The sequence below is a fragment of the Acartia tonsa genome, chromosome 3 (genome assembly GCF_053477335.1).
Source record: "Acartia tonsa isolate MP-2025a chromosome 3, ASM5347733v1, whole genome shotgun sequence".
Lineage (NCBI taxonomy): Eukaryota > Metazoa > Arthropoda > Copepoda > Calanoida > Acartiidae > Acartia > Acartia tonsa.
In genome coordinates, this window is record NC_137262.1 from 55,873,910 (window position 1) to 55,899,475 (window position 25,566).

The following is a 25,566-nucleotide window of genomic DNA, read 5'->3' on the forward strand; positions in this document are numbered from 1 at the left end:
AAATAGCCAATTATAGAGAATGAATTAAGAATATGGCAATATTTCAAATCAACCTTTCTATAAAAAATCTAATAATATAAGATTAAATAGACAGTATATGATTGTTTATAATATCGAATGTATATAATATATTACAAATTGATTAAAACTTTTAAGTACTTTCAAAAAAGGTTATGTTATTAAATTGCCTTAATTTGGTATAATCAAAAGTGATAATACTTTTACACAACCGTTTAAAGTTAAATATTATGAATTGATTTTAAAGAGATTTCTTATTCAGTTCTAAAAGTAGTTAATTTAAAGAGTATAACAATGAATACTTTTTTCAAAAGGCAGTTTGTAAAAATAGATTTTAAAGGGGGAAGAAAATGACATAAGTAGTTGATTTGGAAGAACTTATAAATGAATTTGAATATAAAAAGTTTTTAATTCTTAATGGGAGACAATTTAAGATTCTGATTTTTGGACAATAAAACAGGACAGACAAAGCACTTAGCAAATGTTCAATAATAAAAAAAAATCAGCCAATTCATGGTCTGACCAGGGATCGAAAGGAATAAGACAATGGCCGATAAATAGATGTACGTACATCCCCAATGATTATACATAAAATTTCCCCTTCTGTAAATTACAATTAGTGGTTAAAACGTTCAGACACTAAACTTTGGGAAATAACCAATCAAAATTCAATACAAGTACCCAAAGTTGTTGAGCCAACAAATAAGAAAACGTTATCATAAAACTTTGGGGACTAGTGTAATAAACAGCCCATTGTCCTATCCATCCATGGGTCTGACCCTTTCTACTATTGAAAAATCAGAAACCTTAAAATGATCCCTGCTGGGTAAGTAGGTAGGTATTTAAATTACAACTGCCTATAACGGCTGGACGGTACAACAATTCAATAGGAATAATCAAGTACAGGTCTTTTCTAATTGTGTTTTTTTTATGACAGGGTTAGATAGTATGAATATAACAAATAGTAGAAAAAAAATCTACGAAATATTATCCTAAAAATCCGGGAAAATCTTTGGACAATTATCTACTATTTGTTTATCAGAATATCTTTCCCCGCCCCTGGTATGTTGGAATGTCTGTAGGTTAGCTTGGATACTTAAAAAGTATTGTAACGTCCACCAGTGCCTGATAATACAGATAGAGATATAACAATTTAATAAGAAATGATAATAAACAAAAATACCCCTTCTGTCGGTTGAATTTATAGTTTAAAAGTTTTGACGCTTACTGGTTTGTAATTAAAGAATCAAAATTCGATAAAAGTAAATTTTTGAGTCAAAGAAAAAGATATCAGAGGTATAAAACTTTGGTTAACAGTGCAATTTACGGTCAAATATCCCTTCCCTCTCTTAAGTGAATCATGGGAAGCTTATTTTGCAATTGCAATTTACTAAAATGAGTTTAAGCTTCTATGCTTTAAAAAAAGCCAAACAAAAGTAAAATAAAAACTATCAACCATCAAAACTTTAAAATCCAAAACCTTCACTAACCCAAAAAAGAAAATGACTGAATCTGTGAATCCTAAACACCAATCGCATGTGTTAAAAATGCCATAACCAAACACACAACAAAACATAACGCTGAGTGAATCTTACCCTCATAGGATTAACCTTCTCAGAAACAATAAATGGATATAATGAATCATGATAAATCTTAATCTATGACATCTGGAAGTATGAAGTCCTTGTTCCTAAATAATTTTCTATTTTAAAGGATATAGTTCAAGGGCCGGCCTTTTTATAAAAAAAATGACTTTAAAGGCCTATCCTAAACTAATTCACCTAGGATTACTTAACACCCCAAGAGAATCACTTTTAAAATTAGTCAAGAGTGGAAATGGATTTATTATTACTTGGATCTTACGCCAGATTATCATGAATATTAATAAAGTGAAACTTTTAGCTGGTTAAAAATAAAATATACCCCCCCCCTCCTCAATCATCTCCCCTCCTAATGGATGAACGAACTGACCAATAAATCAGGTCCAATGTGATTTTAACTGTATTGTTATATCTCTACTTTCCTGATCTGAGCTTGTAGTACTTGAATCCAACAAACCCAATGGCGGCCAGCAGGAGGGTCAACAGGATGCCGCCGAAAAAGCTCCAGCCGTTGAACTGATTTCCACCGCCGGATGGGGCGGGTGTGGGAGTGGTGATGGGTGCAGCTGGAGAGGTGGAGGCAGTCGAAGAAGTGGGTTCAGGTGTAGCCTACGAAAAAAAACTCGTTTACAATATAATTCTCCAAAAATTATAAAACGTAGGTAAATATTTTTTTTATATGAATTAGAAATAAGCCTAAATTAATAAAGGTAGTATGTCTATTCCTAAATTACAAGTGAAAATTATGCTGTCTTAATAGTATTGTTGCAAAATATTTTGACAAATAATATAAGTAGGACATAAAAAGCACATTTAAAATATAAAAGCAACAAAATGCTTGGTCATTTTTTCATAAAAGTTATAAGTGATTTTTAGTTTATTGAATTTATGAGAAAATAAAAATTAGAATACCTAGGTAACTACTAAAATTCTACACCAATTCGAGCAGAAAAAGAACCATAAATATGGATATATTTCCGAAGGATTAATACAGGTACATTCAAGCTTTTTATGTTGAGGGGGGGGGGGATGAGGGGTTTCAGCCTTAGGTTATAGTGGGGTAATGTATTTTTATTTTATTTTTAGGGGGGTAAAAAGAGGGGTTTCAAAGTTTAAGGAGAGTAAACACCCCTTTACCCCCACCCTTGTACTTCTACGGATTAATAAGATCTCCACAACAAAATGGGAAATCTACAAAAAAAATGTGCTTACTGTTGTATTAGTGGTAGGAGCAGGAGTGGTTGGAGTTATAGTAGAATTTGTCGATGAGCTTGGGGTAGTCAATGGTGTTGGAGTTGGTGTTGGAGTTGTTGTTGTGGCTGGGGTTGTTTTAGGAGAGGTTGGGACATCTACATACATTATTTATTTCATTATAGACCATAATTTTGAATTATAGGCATAACTAACTCTATTTTTATGCCTGTAAAATTACACCAAAGTGTTGTAGTCTTTATTCATTTTAAAATGGTATATTTATCATTGAAACATTAAATCAAATCTTGTAAAAATATATTTATGAAGGTTAATTTTTCCACAGTTTGAATTCAAAAATAGAATAATAAAAAAAGCAGTATATATGTTAGTATTATTTATTTCTTCATTAGGTACCTAGGTATGCTATTTGATCAAGGGAAACATTAATAAAATTTTAGAATCCCAGCTTGCTGAGTATAAAACACATTTAGAATTAACGGAATGACAAACGTATGGTTATAATCCTTATACTAAAGTAACAGGATGTCTGTGTGTCTGTACCGAAGGATCTCGCTAACCGCTGAACCGATCGGGTTCCCCTTAACAGGGTAGCTTCTCATAGGTCCCGGGAAGGTTTATAACTATTTTCTTGGGGGGTGGGACACCCCCCAACCCCCCCAAAAAATGAAAAATCCCTCCAAAATTTTTATTTTATTTTTTCTTTTAAAATCTAAAATAAGAAATTGGGTTATTTAATTCGACTCTCTTCTCCTCAAGTGCCCCTAGAGGCCTCTAGGGGCGTAGCCGCTAGTAGAGAATATATTACATAGGAGCTTCACAAGGAAAAATATGTTGTAAAACCTAACAATAATAATGGATTTAAGATATACGTGGATTATATTAACGGGAAAATTTTTCGTCAATATAGCTAGCTAATATGGACCTCATTTATTGGTCAGTTCGTTAACCCCGTAGAAGAGGGGTTGGGGTGAAAGGGACGGATGGGGGGTGTCGTTTTTTTAGAGCCAGCTACGAGCATCATTTTATCTGAGTACATGAAAGTCTGGTACTAAATCCAATTAATAATATATCGATTAGGTATAATAAATAATGTTCCTGTAGTTTTATCACTGTCGGCGTCGGGTTCATCTGAGCTTTTGGGGGTTGGTGTCGTCACTGATTTCAAACATTTATACAATATAGCCAAAAAAATAGTAAAAAAATTTGACCAAGTTTCAAGGATCTAAAGGAATAAGACAATGGCCGATCCCCAATGATAATACACAAAATTACTCCTTCTGTAGATTACAGTTAGTGATTGTGTCATGTACGCTAATGTATGTACACTTTCAGGCCACCAAATTTGGAGAAGAACAGAGGCTGCCTGCGGCTCACTGCGGCAGACATCATAATTTCGCGGTTGCAAATAGCAAATTACAGATTTTCATTTTTCAGACCGCTTAATTATAATGTCTGCCGGCTCTTTGGAAAACTAAGCTGTCCAGAATTAACATCCAGGTACAGCTTAGTTCTTCAAATCATTAACCTTTCCACCTTCCCTATTAACAAATAATGTAATTGGGGGGAGGATAGGACAATAGCTTAGGCCGGGTGAAGTTTAGGTTTCCACCAAATTTCCCAAAATATAACTCTATTTGTTTAGGCCTAACATCATGATCTTCCAATATTTCCAGACTCCATTAAATGCCCTGAGGCCCCGCCTGGAGACCCTAACCGTACTCCCGTCCTGGCCCCCTGCACCCTTTGGATAACCTCTGGTGAGATTGTGATAATTTGATCCTTCCCTGCATTACAGACCCAGGTAGTTTATTATTGCAAAAGCTGCTCTATAACTAGCCAATCTGTAAGTCTTAAGCCTCAAGGGGGATACAGCATCCTTCCCGCACATTGATGTTTACAGACTGTTAATCCTGTACAGCTGCTGAGGTGCTTTACAACTAAGTGCCACCCACCCATAGGACAACTCCTTGTCCTCTTATTTAACAATAACTGTTAAGTAAGCCGAACCTGTTTTTCTCCCTACCCATAGGACAACTCCTTGTCCTCTTATTTAACAATATAGCTGTTAAATAATCCGTACCTGTTTCCCCCCCTACCCCTTTTCACCTCCCTGATAGCTTGCGGTCCCTCCCATACTGCGCCATATTAAAGACAACAAAAATTCGGTGAAGGTTCTCCCCTCATCATTTATTTGTTGTAAAAACACAAAAATAAAAACACCAAAAAAAAAATATAAGCTAAAGAGAGGTTATAATTTAAATAAATAAATTAACAATAGCATTCAGTGGTCAATGAAGGAGATTTTCCTCACTAAACCGCCCGGAGCAATTACACGCTCAAGGCATAACACCCTCTATCATCCATCTAACTCACACCCCACCCCTTCTCACACCAAACGTTCACAATCCGACTCTGCGACTGTTGCGAGTCGTCGGCCTAAAACCGTCAGAGTTTTAGCCAAAAAACATAAACTCAACACCCCGTTTGAATTACGCGCCAAAAAACTCCTTAAAACAAAAAAAGCGCTACTTCAACGGCAAAAACCGGTTGACCGCAACTCTAGGCCCGTCGTTTCCTCACGCAGGCCCAGCGTTAGTCGCACCCCCCCAGGCCAAAACAGCCACCACCGTAGCCCATCCCCGTCACCTATCCGAGGATTCCCTACACCCCCTGCAGCTCCCCAACTACTTGCAGCCCCCCACTTACCCTCCTCACCTGTTGATCCACTGGTAGCTTTTCCCGTTATACATCCGTATAACGGCCTTTCACCACAAACCCCCACAACCCCTACAGATACTGAAGAGTTTGAGCTAGCCCCACAGCAACTAGATTGGGATAATTATTCCCCCATACCATCCTTCCAAAAATCAGCTTCAATTCTTGAAGAAGCTTTGGAACAACTCTATTCTGAAGATTTACAGAAAGAGGTTCAGGACGAGGTTTTTTATAACCCTGAACAGTTCCCATTACACGACCACCTCCCAGGCTCCGCTTATAACGCTTCCACATCGACACACAATATTAGTGTTGATTTATCTGCGCTTGTTACAGCACAGACCCCAACCATGACTGATGAGGCAACCAAACTCATCATCGAATGCGATGAGTGCATGATGATAGACGAAGACTGTCAGAGCATCATAAATAACCCTGACAGGTTTAGCATTGAAAAGCTAGACAATAGTCTATCATTGTTGGAAGAAAAAGCCTCGTCAATTCGCCACATAATAGCTTTCTTTCGCAACAGCCCAGACCCAAGGGTCACCGAAGCTGACATGAACAAAGCGTTACAGCTACGTATAGCCATGCGCTCAAAAATCGAGTTCATTCATGAACATCGTACATCACGTTTGAAAGCTCAACCGATTACGACGACTGCTGCTCCAGCAGTACCTCTCTCTACTTGTTCTGACGACTCTACTACCACTTCAGCAGTCGGATCCGAGGCAGGTACCTTACCATGTGATGGCCAAGTAATTGTGCCTCCAGCAGTTACGACTCAGGCCACAGCTGTTCCTGCTGCAACCATGCTCCAGCAAACAGCTCCAATCCCCAACCGCATAAATCCTACGACATACGCGGTAAAACAAGCAAGGGTAAAACAAAAAAGGGACCCCTTGCTTGTTGAGCTCGACGATCTCTGCGAAAAGTTCGGCGACCTTAAAACGACCGAAGTTAAGCAGTTAGGTCAGTTCAATAAACTTAATGCTCAATTCAAAGAGCTACTCGAAAAGGCACAGCGTTCCTTACATAAAGCCAAAACGCTTTGTGAGGACGCGATGCTTACGGACATGGAGGAAGATGCGACAGCATTGGATGCCCAGTCCACCACGCTCGAAACTGAAATATCCAGCGTGGAATCATACGTTGAACGCTTGAGGGACCGTTTCGGAGTGCCTATCTCAGGACACTCTCTCAATCAGCGTTCTTCCAACATTCCTATCCCTCACTTTTCTGGGGCCAAGACAGATAAACTTGACCTCTTTACATTCCAAAAGAAGTTCCAGATATACATCGACTCAATGCCTTCCATAGCAGAAGTCGAAGCATTGGAGATACTGAAAGAGAAATGTCTCCAAGGCAATGCACAGATGTTGTGCTCTGCCGAAAAATCCATTAAGGCCTGTATGAAGCAGCTGTCGTTCCACTACGGCAGCAAAACCAGCATCATAGCTAAACGCAAGGCCAAAATCATGGAACTTGGACCATGCCCTAAATACAACTGGGAACAGCAGATCACATGGATGGTAAAACTCCGTTCACTGCTTGCTGACACCCAAGAATTTGCAAAAGAAAATGACGCGGAGCAAACCTTGTATCACGGCAAAACAGATATTGCCAACTCCGTGTTGAATCTTCTTAAAGGCGACTACTTTAAGGAGATGTCTAGAAAATTCATGTTGAGTGCAGATGAGCACGGGGAAGAAGACGGCCAGTATTGCTATGAACAACTTCTCCTCTTTCTTGACTCTGAGCTCCGCCAGCTACAGTATCAGCTCAATCAACATGAAGGGGCATCCCTCCACACTGGCACCGCAACTTCTATCGGCAACAATGCCAACACAAACAGCGGCAGTTCCAGTAACAAACAGTCCAATCATGCTGGTAACAACCCGGGTCATAAAAACTCGAACCGGAGTAAACCAGCCTCCCAAACCTACACAGCCTCCACCTTTTCGGCCTCGGAGGACCCAAAACATCGCCAAAAAGGCAGGTTAGCCGACAAGTCGACTAAGACGCCCACTCCGCTCTTAGCATACACAGGTGCTGCTTCTAAGCCTGTATCGACTGATTGCGCGCTTTGTCAGAACAAACACACATATTTGTTCCAATGCCAGGTGTACATCAATACACCACACAAGGAGAAACGCCAACTCCACGGCAGGACAAAAGCCTGTCATAGGTGCCTCAGAATGGACGCCAACGTCAATTTCGACAATATTGACGAATGGTGGAACAATCACAAAAACGATTGTCGCACCACCTTTTACTGCCAAGCTGACAATTGCCAGTACGCATCCTCACACCGCGTGCAAAAACACATCCTCGCCTGCTCAATTCATGTGGAGCAGAATAAAAAGAGGCTAGGCGATTTCCGCAAATCATTGCCCAAGGATGTCCCTATAACATCTGGCAACCTTCTGTTCATGGATAACATAACCATGAACCTCCAAACCGCTGACACCACACCCGACGTTTCCGACCCCAACACTTTCCCCGATGTTGCTGCTCCCGGCATCTTCATGTGCCAAAACGTCCCTGATCACTCCGGCAACCCGTTGTTTGTATTCTATGACAGCGGTTGTGGTACAGCCGCAGTTTCAGCTTCTGCAGCGGCTAGACTAAATGCCACAGAACACAGACCTGGACCCACCCTCATGAACGTAGCAGGTGGTAAAGTCGTCCATCTTCCCTATGGCAGTGACAAGTTCACACTGCCATTAGTCGACAGTGCCATGTCCGCAACTATAATTGCTGCAAAAATGGACACGCTGACGGCTCCATTTCCTCGTTGGGACCTCAAGGAGCCTTATGGTGACCTTGCAAATCATTACAAAGGCCACGAGCTCCTCCCCACCGTACCAGATGTCATTGGCGGAGGCCAAGTCGACATAATCCTGGGAATCAAGTACAATTACTTGTTCCCAATGCGCATCTGCTCATTGCCCTGTGGCTTATCTTTATACAGAAGCCCACTTAAGGGTATCGACGGCCACACAGGTGTACTTGGTGGCCCCCACAAGGCTTGGGCTAAAGCAGCCGAGACTGTAAACTTTGTTGGTGCTGCTCTCTTCTTCACCAACGAGCTGTCTGCCTACCGCTACACCACTGAAACACTTCTGAACAGTGGCAGGAATTGGTGCGCGGATGACTCCAAAACCGACACCTTTCCGTATCTCCGTCCGATCACTGTTGAGGAAACAACAGACGAGGACGCTTCGCTGGATGTTCATACATACAGCACCAATATTCAACACGTCAAACGACATGAACGCAAGTATCTTGAGAGTGAAGACATAGGCACTCAAGCACCTTACCGTTGCATAGCATGTCGTGGCTGCAACGACTGCAAAAACGGAGACATTCTGGAGGCAACTTCTCTGAAAGAAGAGGCCGAACAACTCCTAATAAAAAAGTCCGTCAAGTTCTTACCTGACGAACGCCGGATCGTAGCATCTCTTCCCTTCATTGCTGATCCGGTTAAGGAGTTACAACCAAACAAAAACAGGGCCCTCAAAGTTCTGGAGTCCCAGCTGCGAAAATTGCAGAAGGATCCAGAGGCCAAACTACAAGTTATGGCGTCACATGACAAACTAGCATTGAATGGCTATTCATGTGACATAGATGACCTATCCCCTGAGGAACGCGCCCTTGTAGACAATCTGCCAGGAGAATACTACCTCCCTTGGCGATTCGTCACTAAAGAAAACTCTCTTTCCACTCCAGTCAGGGTTGTATTTGACGCTTCTGCGACAACCTCGTCAGGTAAAAGTCTGAACGACGTCCTAGCAAAGGGCACAAACAGACTCGAAAAAATCTTAGCTCTGGACATCAATTTCAGAGCAGGTCCACATGCCTTCGCATGCGACATACGGATGGCATACAATCAGATTAAGTTGGATCCATCTGATTTCCGCTGGCACAAGTACTTGTGGGTTGATAGCCTTGCCCCTGGTGGCACCATCAGAACGCGCATCATGCGCACCATCATTTATGGGGTTAAACCTTCTGGCAACCAAACGGCAGAAGGTCTTGAACAGGTAGCTCAGTATGTCATGGACAACCATCCTGAACATACTGCAGGTGCCCAGGTTCTCAAAACCAAAACTTATGTTGATGATACTTCTGATTCAACAGACTCCGCAATTGAACTAGACAAAATCATTGCGGGAGTCAAATTCACTCTTGACTTAGCAGGCATGAGCGTCAAAAGCTTTGTCAAATCTTCAGCTGTACCTGAAGACACTGTGTCGAATGATGGCACACATGTTAGCTACCTCGGCTATCGATGGGCTCCACTTGCTGACACTCTCAGTCTGGACGTCAAACCTCTCTCGTTCGGTAAAACAAAACGAGGTAAAAGACCTCCACCAGTAGAAGGAAGTCTTGAAGAGGCTCTCCTACACAATTTCACAAAAAGAACAATCTTGTCGCAAGTTGCCTCTAACTTCGACCTTCTCGGACTCTGCACCCCCGTGACTGCTAAATTCAAAGCAGACTATCACGACCTCCTTTCTTACGCCACTGGTTGGGACGACGGTCTCCCAACCAAGTTGCTTCCCACATGGGTGACTAACATTGAAACGATGCAACAACTTGCGTCAGTTTCGTGCCCACGGTCCGTAATTCCGGCAAATTCTGAGCCCAAAGTTGATCTGTTAGTATCTGTTGATGCTAGTCAAAACATGGCAATCGTATGCGTGCATGTTAGATCAAGGTCTCTCACAGGCGAAGTCACTGTCCGACTAGCTGCTGCCAAATCAAAGATTGTAACTGGTAGCACAATTCCTCGAGCAGAGCTCAGGGCAGCTGTTGTAGGCACCATTCTCGCAACAACCGTTGCCAAAAATCTCAAAAACAAGGTAGAAAAAGTCACCTACTTCACAGACTCTTCCGTTGTGCTATCTTGGCTTCATCAAGATGCACGCCCTCTTTCTCTTGGCGTACGCAGCTGCGTCATCGAAATTCGCCGATTCTCTTCCCCAGACCAATGGCGACATGTTGAATCTGAAAACAACATAGCCGACTTGGGTACTCGTTTCCTCGCCACTATCAAGGATATCGATGCTAATTCTGAATGGCAAAACGGCAAACCCTGGATGTATCTTGATTACCAGGACATGCCAGCCCAATCCTTCCAAGATCTTAAACTATCAATGGAAGCGAAGCAGGCCGCTGCCCAAGAGGTCAGAATCCTCCACGGTGATACGAAATCACCTCAGGAAAGAACGGCAGAGATAACCAAGTTCTCGAATTATCTCTACGACCCGTGCAAACGGTCATGGCCCAAGTCTCTCCGTGTCATGGCCATTGTTCGAAAATTCTGCTTTTTCGACTTCAAATCGTACCGTAATTTGAAGGCCCCCCCTCATCCAAATCCTCAGGTCGTCCAACTTTCGGACGAAGAAATCCACAAGGCGGAGAATTACTACTTTAGACTCGCTACTAAAGAAGTGCTTAAGTTCTCCAACTCAAAGGCCCACGGCAACAATGTCGTCACTGACGATGGCATTATCAAATACAATGGTCGTATTGTCGAGGGCACTAACATAGAAGACGTTGACAATATCATGCCTGATTTGTCTCCCCTCCACTTCGTTAGACCGATAGTCGATCGGTATAGCTTAATAGCATACTCCGTTATGCTATACGCCCATCAAGAGCTTGCACTACACAGAAATGTAAACGCAACACTCTTAGAATCCAGGCACATTGCCTACATTCTTAATGGCAGAGATCTCTCCAAAGAGATCAGAGCGGCTTGCCCACATTGTCGTAGGTTCAAGGCCAAGCTACTAGAAGCTGAAATGGGACCAATCCATCAAAACAGATTGACCATTGCTCCCCCGTTCTACTACTGCCAACTTGACCTAATGGGTCCGTTCTTAGCTCACTGTGAACATAACCACAGATCCACAGTTAAGGTTTGGGGTCTAGTCTGTAGAGACCCAGCCTCATCCGCAACGGCTTGTTATGCTATGACGAAGTATAACACAGACGCTTTTCTTCAAGCTTTCCAACGATTCGTTCATCGTTATTGCTACCCTAAAAAGGTCTTCATCGACCCAGGTGCACAGCTCATCAAGGGCGTAGCAAAATCAGAGTTTTCCATGGCTGACATCACTAAAACGCTCAATGGAAAAAGCTGCAGCATAGAGTACGAGATCGGTCCCACTGCTGCCCACAATTATCAAGGTTGCGTGGAACGCTCAATCAAAGAGATCAAAACTTTGTTCCATGCAACATTCAACGGTCTCAAGCTGGACGTCATGTCCTTTGAGACCGCCTTTTCATACATTGCCAATGAAATAAACAACATGCCAATCTGCACGGTATCCAGAACGGAGGATATAGGTCACGCAGACCTTATCACGCCTAACCGTCTGATACACGGCAGGAATAACAGGCGCGCACCCACTGGACCAATGAGGGTAGAGCAACCATCCCGCCTATTGGAACAGATGGAACGCCTCTATCAATCATGGTGGCAGATCTGGCTGTATGAACGCCTTCCAGATTACATTCCAAGACCAAAGAAATTTGGCAAAACAGGTCCACAACCAAAAGAAATGGATATCGTTGTTTTCCTCCGGTCCCCAGATGAGTTGATTGGCGATCAACTCTGGCGCCTTGGCCAGGTTCTACACCTCATCACTTCTGATGATGGTATCGTCCGTCAGGTAATTATCCGTTGGCGGAAACACTGGAAGGAAGAGTTTCATGAAACCAGAAGAAGTGTCCGGCACATTGCCATCCTGTTCTCCGAGGACGAGCTCGCGCTAATTGACCAGATCAGATCCGCGGCCTCCAAGTGTGACGAGTCTTACACTTCGGAGCAACGCAAACAAAAAACCTCCCATTAAAACCATTCCTGTAACGGGATAACACAATGCATTGCACATGAGTTACACCCGCTAAACATTGGCTGAAATTGCCGAACATAATAATTTTAACTTCATTTGATACGCATTTCCAAGATTTGCATTTCTAATTTTAAACCTACTAATAAAGGCTGTAGTTGCCGAAGATAGTAATTTTACCCTCATTGACACGCATTTCCATGATCTGCATGCTTCAATTTTAAACCTACTAATAAAGGCTGTAGTTGCCGAAGATAATAATTTTAACCTCACAGACACGCATTTCCATGATATGCATTTGTGATAAATTTCTCATTCAAATAATTAAAGGCTGTAAGTGCCGAAGACATAAAAAACCTACCTATTAAATAAAGGCTGAATTGGCCCACCTCCCTGAATACGGCTGTAATTGCCTTACAAACCAACAATTAATATTAATAATGTTATTATTAAATATTAAATTACAACAAAAGAAGAATCCTACTTACAGGTTCACACACCTGTTAATAATGTTAATAATCATATTATTAAATGTTAAATTATAACAAGTAAATGATGATTAATGCCCTTAATAATCTTATTATTAAATGATGAATTGCCTCTAGAAGTTTAACCCACCTACGAGGATGATGGTTCTACATCAATAACCGATAAATTGATTCCAGCCGAAGAAAATCTGGATTAGTGTTATCAAATATTAAATTTAAATGTTCTTATATAATAATCATTATTTGCCAATCTTCCTTAGCTTTACGAATATTATAAACCATTGTAAACAATACACCCCATAAAAGCCTTCTCTTTCTCTTTTATAAACAAAATCTTTTTTTATTCCAGGATGGATTCCAACATTTCCGCCATCTCCAACAACGGCCCCGTTCTCAGCGCCCCTCTAACCAAACCGCTAGCTGTTGTTGAAAAAGATCTAAAGGAGAAGAGAAAGGAGCTGCTAGATCGACTACACCCAGGCTCCGTTACCCGAATTGAACCCGCTCTGTTCCAGAATGTCAACAACCCGGATATACGGGAGATGCTTGAAGCTGAAAATACATTATTGGAAGCTACCTTGTGCGCTCAAGAAAATATCAAAACTCTTGAAGAAAAAATTAACCAGGAACTGCACAAGATAGACGTCACTGACAACCAGGGTGGAAACTTCCTACCTAACGAGGAAGAATACGTTCAAATCCCGGCTTGGACTCTAAAAGGCACCCACTGTTCAAGTACCCGCCAGGTTAGGGAAGAGGCTCAGAAGAGAGCCCGCCTCGAAATATTATACAAACAAAAATTTCCCGAGGAGCCTAAACCCCCCCCGTGTAACATGGACAGTGAATTGACAAAGAGTATTGATAATCTCTATCAAATATTCCATGCTAGCCCAATGCCCACCTTCTTCGACAGATGGCACCAACTTGATCTGATACATGAGCTGCTTGGAAAGGATGATGTATCCGCCCCCAGATTCCAAAAAATGTACTCCCTTTACGTACAGGCGGAATACCTCAGAGGCAAGGAAGCAGCGATGGAAACCACACTCGCCCGTTTAGAGTTCCACCGTGAACAGAAGTTCTACGAATACAGAAAAAAGACTTCTGACAATATGCAAAATTCCATCAGCCAGATTCCAAAGCATAATAGTAAAATGCTCTACTGTAGAAATCAAGCTTGCCCTGACTGTAAGCACACCACCAAACCTTCTTTGAAAACCCACGGTCTCCAGAATTCTTGTTCAAGAAGGAAAAAACAAAAAGTTTCTCAGGTCAAACAGCAGGAACCCTCCACCTCAAGACAGCGCTCACGCTCCCGCTCGTCTACAAAACGGCGCTCGCCATCTAGGCGCCGTTATTCTACACGACACTATTCCCCAAAACGCCGTTCTTATTCTAGAAGGCGTTCTCCCCCGAGACAACGTTCACCTACACGACAACGGTCACCATCACCTGCTGTACGTCAAGACTACCGCCGACCAGCAGACTATGATGATAGATATGCACACAATCATATCAACACACCACAGGGTAGATACGTTCGTCACTTCCAAAGTGAGAGTCATTATGATAACACCTATGACCCCTCACGCCAGGACGGTTACGGCTATATACCTGTAACAGACCGTCTCTATTAAATCTCTATTAAAATTTTCTATTAAAGAAAAAATGTGTCGATAAATAAAATTATCGTTTTTTTCATCCTGTTTGTGCCGCCACAAGTTTCGTTTTTATCAATTTTATCAAATTTTTATCTAATTTCAGATAAAACCCAAACCACAATGAGTCTGCCATTCGACTTGCTGGCTAAAATTGGCAAGCCCTATGACCACCACAAGTACATCCTGTATGAAGTCAGAGACATCAAAGGTATGTTAGAGTCCATCCGGCGTGGTATTCATGACCACACCCGGCTGTTCCCGAAGGATGTGGAAAACCGCCGTTACCTGGACGGTTTTGCCAAGCACATCGAGTATCTCGAGGAAGAGATTGATTCGTGGAGGATGTGGGCATTCAGTATGCCCCCAGAATTGGCCAGGCGCGAAGTCAGCATCCTTCGCTATGAAGTGCTGCTTCTTGCGTCAAAAATGGGCCCGGCCGTGGAAGCCCAGCATTTTGCCCTCTTCCCCGTCTGGAGCCCCCCCAAAACTACAACCCCCTGGCGCCAAATTTCTCTAACCAAAGTTAGAAAATTTAAAAAAGCCTCCCAGCGTGCCCGGAAGCAAGCCCGTGAGGCCAACGCGGATCTCTCAGCCGCCAAAAAAGAACTGGAGACCATGGACCTTTGTCTCCAATTCCAAAAATTAAAATTGTAAATTCATTTTTTCCAATGTGTTTTCCTTTTCCCTTTCTTCCATTTTTTATTCAAATCCAAAACCAATATGTCTTTCAGAAAAGACATAATAATTCCAAAAAAAAATGTGATGACCAGCCACTCCGAATGCCACTTCCATTTTTTAAAGGTCCAGCGGTGACGGCTTCGGGGGTGTATTGTCATGTATTCTTTTTTCTCCACTTTATATTGTACATTGCAGTGATCAGCCCACAGCCCTATGTTCTTCTTTTTCTTGCCGGGAGTGTCATGTACGCTAATGTATGTACACTTTCAGGCCACCAAATTTGGAGAAGAACAGAGGCTGCCTGCGGCTCACTGCGGCAGACATCATAATTTCGCGGTTGCAAATAGCAAATTACAGATTTTCAATTTTCAGACCGCTTAATTATAATGTCTGCCGGCTCTTTGGAAAACTAAGCTGTCCAGAATTAACATCCAGGTACAGCTTAGTTCTTCAAATCATTAACCTTTCCACCTTCCCTATTAACAAATAATGTAATTGGGGGGAGGATAGGACAATAGCTTAGGCCGGGTGAAGTTTAGGTTTCCACCAAATTTCCCAAAATATAACTCTATTTGTTTAGGCCTAACATCATGATCTTCCAATATTTCCAGACTCCATTAAATGCCCTGAGGCCCCGCCTGGAGACCCTAACCGTACTCCCGTCCTGGCCCCCTGCACCCTTTGGATAACCTCTGGTGAGATTGTGATAATTTGATCCTTCCCTGCATTACAGACCCAGGTAGTTTATTATTGCAAAAGCTGCTCTATAACTAGCCAATCTGTAAGTCTTAAGCCTCAAGGGGGATACAGCATCCTTCCCGCACAGATTGATACGTTTGGAAACACAATTAAATGAACCAACCAATCAAATTCAATTAAAGTCCTTAAGATTGTTATAACTACGAATAAGAAAACGTCAGTAAAAGGCTTTGGAGACAAGTGTTATAAGCATACCAATGTCCCCTCCTTCCTGACCAAGTTTGCAGATCTCCGTAAATAACATTCAAAAGCTCTATTTATGTTTTTAACGCATAAAATTAAACTGACTCTCAGTTAAGTTAATACAAAAATTTCTACTTTAACAAGTAATTTAAAATTGATTTAGAATATACGTGGAAATCATGCCAGGGGGGAAATTGTCAATTTAGGTTGATAACATTGAGATCACTTCGTTTATCCAGTAGAAGGGGAGGGGATATGGTAAAGCGGGTCGTTATTTTAGCCAGCTACAAGTTTCACTTATTATAGTACATAATAATCTGGTGCAGTTGTAAGATCCAAGTAACAATAAATCCATTTTTAACAATAAAGTACTTTAACTAGATTATGAGTGATCAAACTAAATATTTCAATTGTATAAATTCCTTTGCGGTCATCTGCGGGCACATCACTATTTTGTGGAACATCAGTCGCAGCCGCGGCAGTTGTAGCGGTTTTGTCGGTTGTCAGCACGTGCACCTCATCTTTGTCATCAATATCTTTAAAAAATATAGTGTAAAATTCCGTGAAAATTATTAACCTGTTATCTACTGTCAGTCAAACATTCTTCCAATTACCTAACTAGTGGCTGAGCCCCTACCCACCTTAAAACCTTGTCTTCAAAGGGGTAAGTAATGGGCATAAAATAAACCTAAATAAAATATTATTTACCAACTGTTCTTTTTAAGCTTGAAATTAATATTTGCCACTGCACTACTCTTGACTTTATTATACTTGAATCAAAGCGAAGCTTCCCTAATAATTTACCTGTACGTTCAGTAGTCCCGGGCTGAGAGAGGCAGGGAACAAGAAACAACCCAATGGCAAGCAGCGAAACAAAAGTAACCTTTACACCCATTGTTGTATTTAATATCTATTATCTGAAACATTTATGTTATGTTATAAGGTGGTAAAATTAAAAAGCATGAATACATAAAAAAAATAATAAGTTATCTAACTACAAAAAAAATAATATTAGCGTTATAACTTATAAATATGACAATTGAGACACTACTTTTTTATAAATAGATTCTTTTGTGAAAATAATCTTTATTGTATTTTATTCCTATGTAAAAATGTTAATCTTTAGGTAATGAAATAATATTGAATCTTTAAAACTTAGTGTAGAAAAATCTTCCAAATTTTACTAGGTGATTTTCACAAAATTACAAACATAAACAGCTGATTTCATCTAAAAATTAATATCAATCAGAGCCACGTCATAATAATCCAAAAAGTAATAGCAGAATAAATCTAACATAGATTTAGTAAAAGATTCAATGAAAACTAAAATTTAACAATGTTTTGTATATTAATATTTTTTCAGTATGGCTTCAAAACCGACAAATATTCGCTGGAATAGAACCGGATCTCAGCCATAATGAAAAATTATGTAAAGCGTTGTATTACAGACAATTTTAAATAAAAAATCATAAAATCAATACCAGTTTTGTAAGCCGTTTTGTTCGGCAACTCGCGGGGCTACCAAAACTGATTTTAATGATACATTTTTTTTCATTTTAATTTCCGCAAAAAATATTTCTATAGTACAATGCGATAAATAATTCTTACGTGTTCTACTATTTGATTTTAGAATATGTATCCCTGTCTCCGATAAAAATATCAAATTGAAATGTTGCAAACAAAACTAAAAGTAAAAACACATTGACTTGTCAACTTAAAACATATGTTGCGAATTTCAGCAAAACCTAAATCTTTATGTTAATGAACTTTTTTTTTCTTAGTAAATAAAGGGGGGGGGGGCGAAAGTGACACTTTTTGAAACCAAAACTATAAGTCAAAGGAACTCAACTAAAAAATGAGTTACAGGTCTGATATTTTGCATGGCAGTTGCTTTATAGGGGTACAATATGGACCTGTGAAGAAACGGCGGCGCAACCGCCGAAAACCGCCGAGAAAAGGCAAAAAAAATTTCGGCGGGAAACGGCGGTTTTCGGCGGTTGCGCCGCCGTTTCTTCACAGTTCCATATTGTACCCCTATAAAGCAACTGCCATGCAAAATCTCAGACCTGTAACTCTTTTTTTAGTTGAGTTCCTTTGTTGACTTTTAGTTTTGGTTTCAAAAAGTGTCACTTTCGCCCCCCCCCCCCCTTTCTTAGTCTGTTTTCTATTAAATACAGATAAATGAACGAAAAATTCACAAGGCGAAATCAAAATAATGTTTCACTCTGACGAATCATCTAGGTACTTAAGTTTCATGAGAGAAACACTAATATTTTTTTTAATTCAAGGTGTAAAAAGCTCACTTATGCCTAAACACAAGATAATTTCTTTTTTTTGTATTAAACTTGTTAATGTAAAATTTCGTCATTCATTTTCTATATTTTGCAGAAACCTAGTTAAGAGACTAAAAAAGTTTAGATTATATCACTGCAATTTAGATCACTTAAACACATGAAAAAAATCTAATTTTGAATGATATTATTCTTGTTTTAAATGCAAATGAAGGCTATGCACAAAAAGTTACACAACACAGCTTATAAAAATTAAAATTAAAACATTGCAGCTTCCACTTGTATAATAATACTGACCAAACATTTATAACGTGGTGCTTATACAATACAGATGATTATAAATAAAAGAATTTTTTAAATAAAAATCCGCGAAACACTAGTCTCATGTATAAACCTGTTTCTTATTTTATTTACGTATTAAATGGACGTTTGATAATTATAATGAATAGAATTTTTTAAATAAAAAATCCGCGAAACACTTGTTTCACGTATAAACCTGTTTCTTATTTTTTTGGCGTAGTTAAAGCAGATTTGTAAATTACATTTTTTAATCAGGCTAGGTATAATTTAAATGTATGTATTTTATTGCAGGTAAAACGGGATATGAATTTGTTTGAGAATTAATCTTCTTTTAAATTCTACATGTTGTTAAGAAAAATGTTGTAGTAAAAGATCTATAGATAATTTTAACTGTCACTTTCCTTTCCCTCTTAACAATTTTATATAGCTACATTAGTTGACAGTAAAATATGGAAAGCCCTTTTAGAGTACAGTGGTGAAATTAAAAACAAATATTTTCTTTTTCAATAAAAGAAAATATTTTTGGAGTTAACACAGAAATCTTTGAATACTATCATGGTCATAAATAAGTATCTTCCTATATGGAGGAAAAAGTAACTTTATTTGACGCTTTTCACCGCGCTGTGAAGAAGCCAAAGTAAAGTTTGAAGAAAAAACTTATATTCTTTCATTACAGCAAATTTTTTTTTTATATTCTAACATTTCTTTTTACTCATAATTGCAGCCTTTTTAGTAACATAGCGAAGCTCTTGAGATTTTCCTATCTAAAATGCAAGACGAGCATCTGAGGATTCACCACAAGTTTTATTTTTAAGCATCTTTGGTTTACATGCTACAATTAAAGAACAAATGGCCTTTACAGGGTTGTCGAATTGGGCACTTTTTTTGATATTGGGCGGCCCAATTGCCCAAAAGGGTTTTGGGCGCCCAAAAGTGGTTTTGGGCACCCTTTTTGGGCAAATGTCGTAATAAGCATATAAAAAGGATATAAAATAGCCTAAAACCATACCTAGACTTATTATTAGAAATAAAATAGCCTAAACCCATCTCAGGATCTATAAAAGCTCCACTGGAAAGGAGAACCATATCGGTTCAGCAGTTAGCGAAATCCTTCTCTAGATACAAAAAAGCTTACTAATTCATATAGTTAACTAGCGGCTACGGCCCTAGAGGCCTCTAGGGTCACTTGAGGAGGGAAGAGTCAAATTTGATAATCCAATTATTATATTAGATTTGAAAAGAAAAAGTAAAAAAAAAATTGGGGGGTGGAACAATTTTTTTTTGGGGGGGGGGCGGGGTGGGTGTTCTCCCCCCATTATTATTTTTAGTTTAAAAAATTAAAAAAAAAGTTTTTTTGGGGAATGTAATTTTTTCTAGGGGCGATTTCTTTTAGGAGGGTGGTGGTACCCTCCCCCAAAATAGTTATAAACCTTCCAAGAACCTATGAGAAGCTACCCTGTTAAGGAGAACCTGATCGGTTCAGCAGTTAGTGAGATCCTTCGGTACAAACACACAGACACACAACCAAACAGACACACATCCTGTTACTTTAGTATAATGACTAGCGGCTACGCCCCTAGAGGCCTCTAGGGACACTTGAGGATGGGGGAGTCGAATTTGATTACCCAATTTCTTCACAGTGCCTTCGAAGGTGCTTTGACTTTAGTGTCAGAACCTAAATTGTGACATAGTGCATTTCATTACCCTAGGTTAGGTAACTTCATTTCACTTTCCAATAAAATCTAAAATGCAGCGGTTTTTGACAAAATTAGATTTCAAAATTTCAAGTTCAATTTTCACCCACTAGGAGTTACCGCATAATCATGAATCATGACAAGAAAAGCAAAGATTATTTATTTAAAATTTTGAACAACTTTGCTTTTATAAAGTCAGTCATAGAACCTCTCTATATATGATTTATTTAAGGCTGAATTTACGTGACCTTAGCAAAGCAATTGATAAAAATGGCCATTAATTATCTCACTTCAGGAGTGGTTTTATGAAGAACTTTATAAAAGCAAAGTTGTTCAAAATTTTAAATAAATAATCTTTGCTTTTCTTGTCATGATTATGCGGTAACTTCTAGTGGGTGAAAATTGAACTTGAAATTTACAACTTTAATTTTCTGAAAAACCGCTGCATTTTAGATTTTATTGAAAAGTGAAATGAAGTTACCTAACCTAGGGTAATGAAATGCACTATGTCCCAATTTAGGTTCTGACACAAAAGTCAAAGCACCTTCATTTGCACTGTGTCTTATTTTAGATTTCATAGAAATATTTTTAAAAATATTTTTGGGGGGTGGAAAAATTTTTTTTTTTTGGGGGGGGGTGCCCTCCTATCCTTTTTATTTTTAGTTTTAAAATTTAAAAAAAAAATTTGGAGGGGGGGAATTTTTTATTTTTTGGGGGGTTGGGGGTGTCCCACCCCCCAAGAAAATAGTTATAAACCTTCCCGGGACCTACGAGAAGCTACCCTGTTAAGGAGAACCCGATCGTTTCAGTGGTTAGCGAGATCCTTTGGGACACACAGACAAACATCCTGTTACTTTAGTATAAGGATATCACCCAAAAAATAGGCCTGCCCCCCCTCTTTTTTAACCCCCTCCCCTTTTTCTCTCCCCCTAAAAGGGGGGTGCCCATAACTGCCCAAAATGACCTTATATTGGGCGGCCCAAAACCGCCCGCCCAAAACTGCCCGCCCAAAAGCGCCCGCCCAAAATGACAACCCTGCCTTTAAAATTTTTTTAGTGTTTGCATTTGAATTTAATTTTCATTCATTCTTAGGACTTAGTTTTTAATTTTAGATTAAGGAATTCCTTATTTTCGCTGTTTTTAGTAACTAGTAGGTATAACTTTATTAGTCTAAAGACAGAATTTTGTCCATTTTAATTTGTGTCTGTATTGTATGACCACCAAACATTAAAAACAAGTAAATGCATAAATCATATTATATGTCTTGATCTACTCCTTTTCTAGACAAGGATAAAAGGATATTTGTTTTTAGATTCTTTAATAGCAGGGATACAGGGATAAGACACGGGAGATTAAAAATATTTCTCCTTAATTTTTGTATTTTGTAATAAAATTGCCCACAGATGATACTTAGTAAGGCTTTCAAAGTGGAAAGGGTTGTTGAACTATTTCAATATCATTGTCCCAATGGCCTCTCCCTTCCTGTTTTGATAGTCAAATTAAATATAAAGAGCAACTTAAAAGGCAATATAATAGATATCCTTTTATGAAAGATAGATCAATGAAATATAAAAGATTTTTTCTTTTTCAATTTCACTAAACTAAAATAATTTATCCCAACCTTAATTACGACTTAATACAAGACAATTTTGGTTTTCCTATTACATTAACAAACCAGTTATTGAAATAAATTACGCAATATTTCAACATAATAAGTGGCACATTAGTTATATATGTAAAATTCAATGGTTTAGATTCAAAGAACTAGCATAAGTCAAAACAGAGATAAATAGTCTGAAAATTAAATAATACAACATTGAAGACAAAGTCTAAATTAAAATAGGTAAAGATTAATGTGAAAGCTATTAATCCAGTTATTTATATCTAGAAAATCAAATGAAGCTTCCTAAGACGAGTAAAGGGGGACTTAATGAAATATATTTACCGCTAAGATACCACCCTTTATCTTTGAGTTTCATGTTTTAGATATTAACATCAAATGAACCTCCCTAGACCTTTTTCTTAAAGCTACCACTGTTTTTTGTAATACCTTTCTTGTAATTGAAACTTTATTTTCAATGTTCCACTATTTATTTTCAGAGGACTTAGCACTGTTTCTAAGCAAAAGGAATGATTTTAACGAAGTATTCATAGCAAATTAATACTTGTCACAAGAATTTTGCATCAACTAACGCACATCACAATAACAATGAAACATGATAATACTAATATTTAATATATATATGAGCTCTGAAGTAAATAAATACATAGTTTTACAACGTTAGTAATAACTGGAAATAAATATAACAAGAACAGTTATGTCCATAAGAAGCGTAGCTAAATATTGACACATATTTTTGTTTTTCAAAGCCGTTAAAATGAAAAACATACAAACTGAAATATTATTTATTCTTATTATTTTTTGGCCTCCAGTTTCTGACTGGTAAAAAATAACAGCTTTACCTATTATTACAGTATCGTTTCTGTTTTTAATGAAAATACTGCAAATTAATGAAAAAAATGGTTGAAGAAAAATTAGTTTAATTTTACATGACGCCTCATCCTTTTGATTACAACATCAGTCGACCAAATAAGTTAAAGAGTAGCCTAACTTATGTGTGTGATTAATTTAAGAGCAAATAATGCTTACAGATATGTTATTGATATATAAAAATGCTGAATAATGATTTAATGAATATGAAGTTTGATCCCGTTTACGTAAATGATAATTATCTATTTTAGATAGTTTAACACCAATCTCTGGAACCCGTGTTAGAAAAGTTTCAAAAAACCTGTTTCAAAATCCAATAAATTATTTTTCGAGTAATTTGAAATAATAGGTAACAAGGTGGGTATTAAAGAAATTGGGATCAAAAATAAAATGCTAGCCATTTGAATATTTATTGTTTGAATAAACATGGGTCTATAACATTTCTCAACTTGGGTTCAAAAAAAGGGTGTATATTGTGCTTTGGCTTTAATTAAATAATGATTAATGATTTTAGATGATATATTGATCCCAAGATGATTATGAAATAAAAAGATGCTATTTTAAGGTATAAGAATAAATAAATAAATGAAATGAAAGAGATTTTAGACCTAAAATTTATTAGATGGGATAAGTTACTTTTAAAAACATGTTTTTTAAAAATATGATTGATACCTGAAGCACCATTAATTTTGATGTTCAACAAAACTAATAAGCGAAGAATTTATACAATTAACCCAAAAGTTTGCACATCCTGCATGATATTCGGCGCCGTTATACACAATCAGATGTCCATTTCCGCCATTTTCTTGACCAATCACGTGACTTGAAACTCTCCCGCCATTTTCCACAGTTGAGGTCAAACAAATGCCGCATATTCTTGGGGCATTATCGTCTCCGGGTAAAAATCTCTCCGTGGCATTTGATAAAACTGAATGATTATTTGTTTCAGAAAGAAGATCTTTCATTGATTTTTCTACGGCACTGAACTGATCTGACATTTCTTGGTTTCCTAAACTTTTGACCTTAGCAGAATATTTGACTCTTGAAAATACAAGGTATACTTCGGCCAAGTTTTGTAAATAAGCAAGACAAGCGTCACTCTTTAGCACATTAATTTTAACATCATTTGACTCAATATTTTTATAGTTTCTAGTCGCAGCACTGAAAATATTTTCAATTTCCGCAAGTATATCTAACCAAGAATCAACAAGATCATAATTATCATTATTGACACTTCTTTTGCCATTATCACCACCTATGCTAAGTTTATTTTCCGTGTCAAATTCAAGACTAGCTATAGACCCACCATCGGGGCTGATGCTTGGTAGCCGTAGGCTTTGTGGGGAGTCGGGACTTCTAGAGGAGCTTTTGCCACTTGTATTTGTTGTTGTTGTTAGGGAAGATTTTTTGTGATTTTCATTATCTTCGGCTGACATAAATACATCATCTTGTTTCCATTCATCTGAGATAGAACCACTTTTTGGCGCATTTTGATCTATTGATGCCAGACGCACATCAATGTTAGGATTTGGGATATTTTCATTTTTCACTGCAGTATTTTCGGATGCGGTTTTTTGTTCTAGCTGTTGTTGTAAAATGTCTGTTAGACTTGATGGAGGTTTCTTCACATTGGTAGATTCTTTTTTGGCTGGCTGGCTTATTCCAAAAACAACCTGAAAAATGGAAAAGGTAACAATTCATTTTTAAATGTAACCTGGGTGCTTCAACATCTTTTTTTGATATAAATTGAAAATAAGGTAGAGGGGGGGTATTTTATTAAATGCCTGACCTTTCAGGGTCTAAACCTGCTGTGTCCTAACCAAGCGAGGCTATCCAGAGCAATTATAACCTGAGTTATCCATCTAATTTTGAAGAAATCAAATAAATAGGTATAAGAATTATTTTCATATGCATCTTAAGTGATATTAAAATTAAAATTAGAGAAATATATTTTAAACCAGAACATAGAAGACAATACCTAAATAGTTTATAAAGAATATTCTAACCTTATCAGGTAGTTTCAGCTGTTCCGAAGGAAGCTCAAACTCCAAATCCACGGTGTGCACAGCTACAGGATCTATAGGAGGTGGGGAGGAACAGTGTAGGGGAGGACTAGATGAAAAATACGGGAGGCTGGCAGCTGTCCCACTTTTGGTCATTGTCACGCCAAATGTTTTAATTGGCAACGGCTGCGCCGGCTTTATTGTTTCTGCCATAGGCGTTGTACTAGGCAAACTCCACTCGTCAAAATCATTGGTTATAGCTGCGCTACCACTTGCCATGTTTGTACTTTTTGTATTGCCAAAACCGGGTTCAACAAAATCGCCGAAATCATCTTCAATTTTAACAGGCATTTTATTGCCCATAGTTGTTGTTGCCAACTTACTGGCTATATCTTTAATTGGCAACAAATCTTTTTGTTTTGGGGGGAGATAAGTATTTTGTTTTGGAGTTTCAAAGCTGTTATTCATGCTTAGGAAATCAACAGTATTGTTAGTTACTGGAGTAAAACTGTTTGAGATGCTGTTATTAAAGGATGCATTGTTGACTAGCTGATCAGATGAGGTATTGAATAGGCCAGCTGTGGGAGAAGGAGCAAGTAGGCC

General features: G+C 38.6%; 3 protein-coding genes across 3 annotated transcripts; 1 reads left to right on the forward strand and 2 right to left on the reverse strand.

Annotated features, from left to right (window-relative positions):
* Positions 1-512: 512 nt before the first annotated feature.
* Positions 513-17,127, reverse strand: LOC145314613 (uncharacterized). Its single transcript, XM_080154607.1, has 7 exons — positions 16,989-17,127; positions 16,607-16,720; positions 3,930-3,989; positions 2,832-2,968; positions 2,041-2,228; positions 1,614-1,627; positions 513-1,143 (listed from the first exon to the last, which is right to left on the reverse strand). Exons 1-6 carry the CDS (start codon positions 17,077-17,079, stop codon positions 1,624-1,626), a joined length of 594 nt encoding a protein of 197 aa, XP_080010733.1. The 5' UTR covers positions 17,080-17,127; the 3' UTR covers positions 513-1,143; positions 1,614-1,623.
* On the forward strand, positions 4,133-14,588 carry LOC145314612 (uncharacterized). The gene is made up of 2 exons (XM_080154606.1): positions 4,133-4,635; positions 13,253-14,588. The coding sequence occupies exon 2, from the start codon at positions 13,254-13,256 to the stop codon at positions 14,538-14,540; it is 1,287 nt and encodes a 428-aa protein (XP_080010732.1). The 5' UTR covers positions 4,133-4,635; position 13,253; the 3' UTR covers positions 14,541-14,588.
* On the reverse strand, positions 17,098-25,562 carry LOC145314611 (uncharacterized). The gene is made up of 3 exons (XM_080154605.1): positions 24,967-25,562; positions 23,633-24,633; positions 17,098-17,412 (listed from the first exon to the last, which is right to left on the reverse strand). Exons 1-2 carry the CDS (start codon positions 25,429-25,431, stop codon positions 23,644-23,646), a joined length of 1,455 nt encoding a protein of 484 aa, XP_080010731.1. The 5' UTR covers positions 25,432-25,562; the 3' UTR covers positions 17,098-17,412; positions 23,633-23,643.
* Positions 25,563-25,566: the final 4 nt, after the last annotated feature.